Genomic DNA, 4,380 nt, shown 5'->3' on the forward strand with positions numbered 1-4,380 from the left:
ATATTATAAAACCGATAGTTATAAATATGTATGTTACTGATTATATAGAAATATATAACCAAAATAATTAAATAATAATAAACGAACTCGAGCTTGAAAAACGGCTCACGAGCGGCTCGTTTACACCCCTAAAGTACATCAACGTGTTTGAAATGGTGTTTAACAGATTTTGAGTTTATTAGAACATGCACAAAAAGTAAAATGTATGTGCTTGGTAGTAGAAATTGGATTTCTTGGGTATACATTAACCATAGCTAATGCAGTTAAGATGAATGTGTTTGTTTTATGATTACACAAATAAAAAACCACATATTTGCTGTTTTTCTTGCTTAGAATCGTATAGAAGATCATTAATTTGTAATGCTGTTTAGGTTGAAAGACATAACATACCGAATCATATGAGTAAGTTGTTTGTTAATGTTTTCATGCAGATAGGAGAATTTTCAGGTAGTCAAAAATGTCTGGAAGAAACCGTATGCCTAGAGGGCCCCATGACGGCCCAATACATGTTGTGCACCGTGGCCCGCCTCACCCTGCTGTTCTTGAAGAAGAACTTGAACTCCAGGCGGAAAATGGACACGTGGTTGAAGAAAATGTGATTCTTCAGAGGGAGCTGACCGCAGTCAAAGATGAGATTCATAGGTTAGGTCAGATCATCCCCCAACTACATGCTGACAGAGAAGCACGGGCCCGGGATATAATTCAGAGAAGAATGAAGCTTGAGGCTGAGTTTCGTGAGACCGAGCCTTTAAGGGCTGATGTTAGTCATTTAAGAAACGAAGCTCAGCAGTTAAAGCAGGAATTATCTAATCAAGTTCATGCTCTTACTAATGATAATGGTAGATTGAGAGCTGAGAATGAACAGGTGGTGGTTATTAAGAATGATATTGATGGGATGCGTAAAGATCTTGTGGAAATGAGGTATTATATTTATTTGATTAGTTTTCTATTGATTCGAGTTAATATAATAATTAGCATGTTTATGTAGGAGGGAATATGAAACGGTGAAGAAAACAAACGAGGAACATTTAATTCAAAAGGAAGCAATGGAGAAAAATCTTATTTCAATGGCACGTGAAATAGAGAAGCTTCGAGGGGAGCAGATGAGAGCACGCGGACTTGGTACATCTCTTCGCATATTTATTAGTTTAAATTTAGTTGTTCATTCTTAATGAAAAAACGGCAAATGTCTCAAATACCCTTCATTTTTTAATGTGAATGCAGGTGGTGGAGGATATGGAATGTTGAGTGGAAGCCCTAATATGAGGTATTCAGGTGGCGGATATGGTGGTGGTTGGGGATCATATGACCCTTGAGGGCCGCCACATCATTGATATCAGTAACATCTTTGGGTGGTTGGTTGTAGTGGAGTTTCTTTTTTCTCTTTGCCTGTTGAAAACTAGTCAAGTTAAAGTCAAAGCTACTTTTATGTAATGGGTTAATTATGTAATTTGGGTCTGATTATTGTAGCTGGTCTTTGTTAAGATGCCTGGTGGCTTATAGTTGTTAAGTGTGGTAAAATAGCACACAAACAATTATTGTTCTAGTGCAGGTTGAATGCAAGTGTGGCATTAACCATAATCCGTGTCTAATGTTCCTATAAGTAATTATTTAACCCAAACCAAAATTGAAAGTGGTGGAAGTGTTGCTCAATCATACAGAACAAGTGAAACATGTCATCATGCATGTTCATTCGGTCATTTGTTTATGTTGGTTTTAGGTATAAAAACTGTTTTTGAATTGGCTTCATCATGTGATTATGATTGCATCATCTAAAGGCGTACAAAACGCCTGCTACAAACCAAATACTCACCTAATCACCACCAAACCCAAAGCGCATAGTTTCTTTACTTGCTAAAAACCAAATAGTCACCACCTGCACCTGCCTACCACCAAACAGCCAAAACACTACCACAACCAATGCATGAGATACAAGTGCTTACTGCTTCACATTCCACAGTACAACTGTCAATGCACGATCATTACATGCTCTTTCAACATTCTCGGGTCATACAACTACAGATGCATACCAGCTCTTATATATACAAGTGCAGGCTATAGCCTGCAAGTACCAGCAAACAGAGCAGGAAAAATGCCGGAATACTGTGTGACGGGTGGTACCGGCTTCATAGCAGCGTACATTATCAAATCGTTGCTCGAACAAGGTCATACTGTTCGATCCACCGTCAGGAATCCAGGTACACCAAAGGAACAGAATATTCAAATGAATAGTATTCTGAAGCACTCTACCTGTGCAATGACCACAAATATGCAAAATAATACGTTAAACAAACTATCAGCACTCATGGTGTGTCAATTGTAATTATAGTAGATTTTCAAATTGCCAAAAATGGACATAAAGTAAATGAGCAGGGCAAATTTTGTATTTACTGTGGCACTCCCTATATGTGGTTGTTTGTCAACATCACCTTATAACATTCAAAATCACATTAAGAGACAAGTCAGTCTAAAAGAATACATCATTTCTGATAAGACTTGGATGGTGATTTTCAAATCTTGTTAATCACCATTTGAGTCATTTGATAGATGATATGTTTCTATATGTCACTTGGCATTTAATATGGGGTATCATGTTTGTCAATTTGCAAATGTACTGTACGTCTTCCATTCGAATATTAATCTTTCCAGCTGTTTATTGATGTTATATCCTACATAATTCCATTTGAAACTAAATGAAAATCACATATAGTTGACAAAGTTCTTAACATGTAAGTGAAAACAATGTCAAAGTAGAGCTATAATTTTATCTATCTTAATTCAAGGTGACAAGTTATTTGTGCACGAGCAAGCATTATGACAGATTTAATGACATCCACGCGACTATTTCTTCTTCGATATTTTGCCAGAAAATATTGAAAACGTTGGATACCTGATGGAGATGAAAGGGGCCCACGATAGACTAAAGCTTATGAAGGCTGATCTCATGGTGGAAGGTAGTTTTGACCAAGCTGTAGATGGTGTTGATGGGGTCTTCCACACTGCATCTCCTGTGCTTGTTCCATACGACAACAATATTCAGGCAACTTATACCTTCAAAATTGCGTTTAACTAAGTCAATGATATTACAAGCATAATGATATTGACTACAGGAAACGATAATCGATCCATGCATAAAGGGAACCATGAACGTGCTGACATCATGCAAGAAAGCACAGAGTGTAAAACGGGTGGTGCTGACCTCATCCTGTTCTTCGGTTAGATACCTTTACAATGCCCAACAAATTTCTCCTCTTAATGAATCACATTGGAGCGATACTGAATACCGCAAACAGTACAATGTAAGGAAATTTGTTTTATCGTTACATTTTTAAAAGTTAATTAGTCTTGACGATCATCATTTGAAAGTTATTGATTACTTCCATAGCTTTGGTACGCGTATGCCAAGACAATAGCAGAGAAAGATGCATGGAATGTAGCAAAGGAGAGCGAGATTGATCTTGTTGTTGTAAACCCGTCATACGTGGTGGGCCCGTTGCTTGCACCGCAACCAACGAGCACACTTCAGTTAATACTTGCTTACATTAAAGGTAACAAAAAATCGCCATTTAAACTAGAGATCACGAAAAGAAAACAACTTTTGCAGATGTTTCATATCAGGGCTGGTAGATGAATACCCGAACACGACAGTAGGATTTGTGCACATAGATGATGTGGTGGCAGCTCATATTTTAGCAATGGAGAAAAAAGAGGCCGCAGGCAGACTCATAGTTTCAAGCAGGGTGGCTCACTGGTCGGAGGTCATTCAGATGCTTAAATTAAAATACCCGTCTTATCCTTATATAGACAAGTAAGCTTTTTACAACCTATTCAAGAGATCTTGAATGTTTTGCTTACCAAATAAATACGCATGGCGTTAGGTGTAGCAGCCGACAGGGGGATAACAACAGGCAAACAATTCTTCTGCGTTTTTCTTCTGAATCGGCTTCGTCGGAGGATGAGTCCGTGGCTTCAGGGTCGGAGCAGATCACTCGAATTTTCCGGAAACTGGGTTGTTGGCTTGAATTGTTGGTGGTCCGCCATGCTTAGGTTAGGTTTTGATGATTAAATAATAACAGGGTATGGGTTATAAATGATAAGCAGGGTTTGGTTGGGTTTGGTTTGCTATGCTTTTTGGACCAACGGGCCTTTATTACAATCTGTGTTTGGACCTTTGGGGATACCAGACTGGGTTCTAACAATAAAAACCTCAACTAGGAACCAAACCCGAAAAATACCTGGTTATGTACTCGACCCGAACCCGATGCATAGTATATGATTTATAGAGACAGTTCCTGAATGAGGGATCGGAATCTACTAGGGGTGCAAATACCCGTTAACCAGTTTTTGAAGTAATCGTAACCGATATTTTGGTCAAATGGA

General features: G+C 38.3%; 2 protein-coding genes across 2 annotated transcripts; both read left to right on the plus strand.

The window, feature by feature from the left end:
* The first annotated feature begins 311 nt into the window (after positions 1 to 311).
* LOC143585873 (protein FLX-like 3) lies at positions 312 to 1,432 on the plus strand. The gene is made up of 3 exons (XM_077067553.1): positions 312 to 921; positions 989 to 1,122; positions 1,225 to 1,432. Exons 1-3 carry the CDS (start codon positions 458 to 460, stop codon positions 1,314 to 1,316), a joined length of 690 nt encoding a protein of 229 aa, XP_076923668.1. The 5' UTR covers positions 312 to 457; the 3' UTR covers positions 1,317 to 1,432.
* A 656-nt stretch (positions 1,433 to 2,088) lies between these two features.
* Positions 2,089 to 4,047, plus strand: LOC143585869 (tetraketide alpha-pyrone reductase 2-like). The gene is made up of 6 exons (XM_077067549.1): positions 2,089 to 2,198; positions 2,868 to 3,040; positions 3,111 to 3,299; positions 3,386 to 3,548; positions 3,619 to 3,808; positions 3,879 to 4,047. The coding sequence occupies exons 1-6, from the start codon at positions 2,093 to 2,095 to the stop codon at positions 4,045 to 4,047; spliced, it is 990 nt and encodes a 329-aa protein (XP_076923664.1). The 5' UTR covers positions 2,089 to 2,092.
* The last annotated feature ends 333 nt before the right edge of the window (positions 4,048 to 4,380 follow it).

Source organism: Bidens hawaiensis, unplaced genomic scaffold, assembly GCF_021521415.1.
Source record: "Bidens hawaiensis isolate Kalapana, Puna unplaced genomic scaffold, B.hawaiensis_p1.1 tig00034195_1, whole genome shotgun sequence".
NCBI lineage: Eukaryota > Viridiplantae > Streptophyta > Magnoliopsida > Asterales > Asteraceae > Bidens > Bidens hawaiensis.

Coding starts and splice junctions, on each gene's coding strand:
- LOC143585873 (XM_077067553.1), top strand. CDS start 458: ATGTCTGGAAGAAACCGTATGCCTAGAGGGCCCCATGACGGCCCAATA. Junction 922..988: donor AAAGATCTTGTGGAAATGAG/GTATTATATTTA, acceptor ATGTTTATGTAG/GAGGGAATATGAAACGGTGA. Junction 1,123..1,224: donor GATGAGAGCACGCGGACTTG/GTACATCTCTTC, acceptor ATGTGAATGCAG/GTGGTGGAGGATATGGAATG.
- LOC143585869 (XM_077067549.1), top strand. CDS start 2,093: ATGCCGGAATACTGTGTGACGGGTGGTACCGGCTTCATAGCAGCGTAC. Junction 2,199..2,867: donor ATCCACCGTCAGGAATCCAG/GTACACCAAAGG, acceptor ATATTTTGCCAG/AAAATATTGAAAACGTTGGA. Junction 3,809..3,878: donor TCTTATCCTTATATAGACAA/GTAAGCTTTTTA, acceptor GCATGGCGTTAG/GTGTAGCAGCCGACAGGGGG.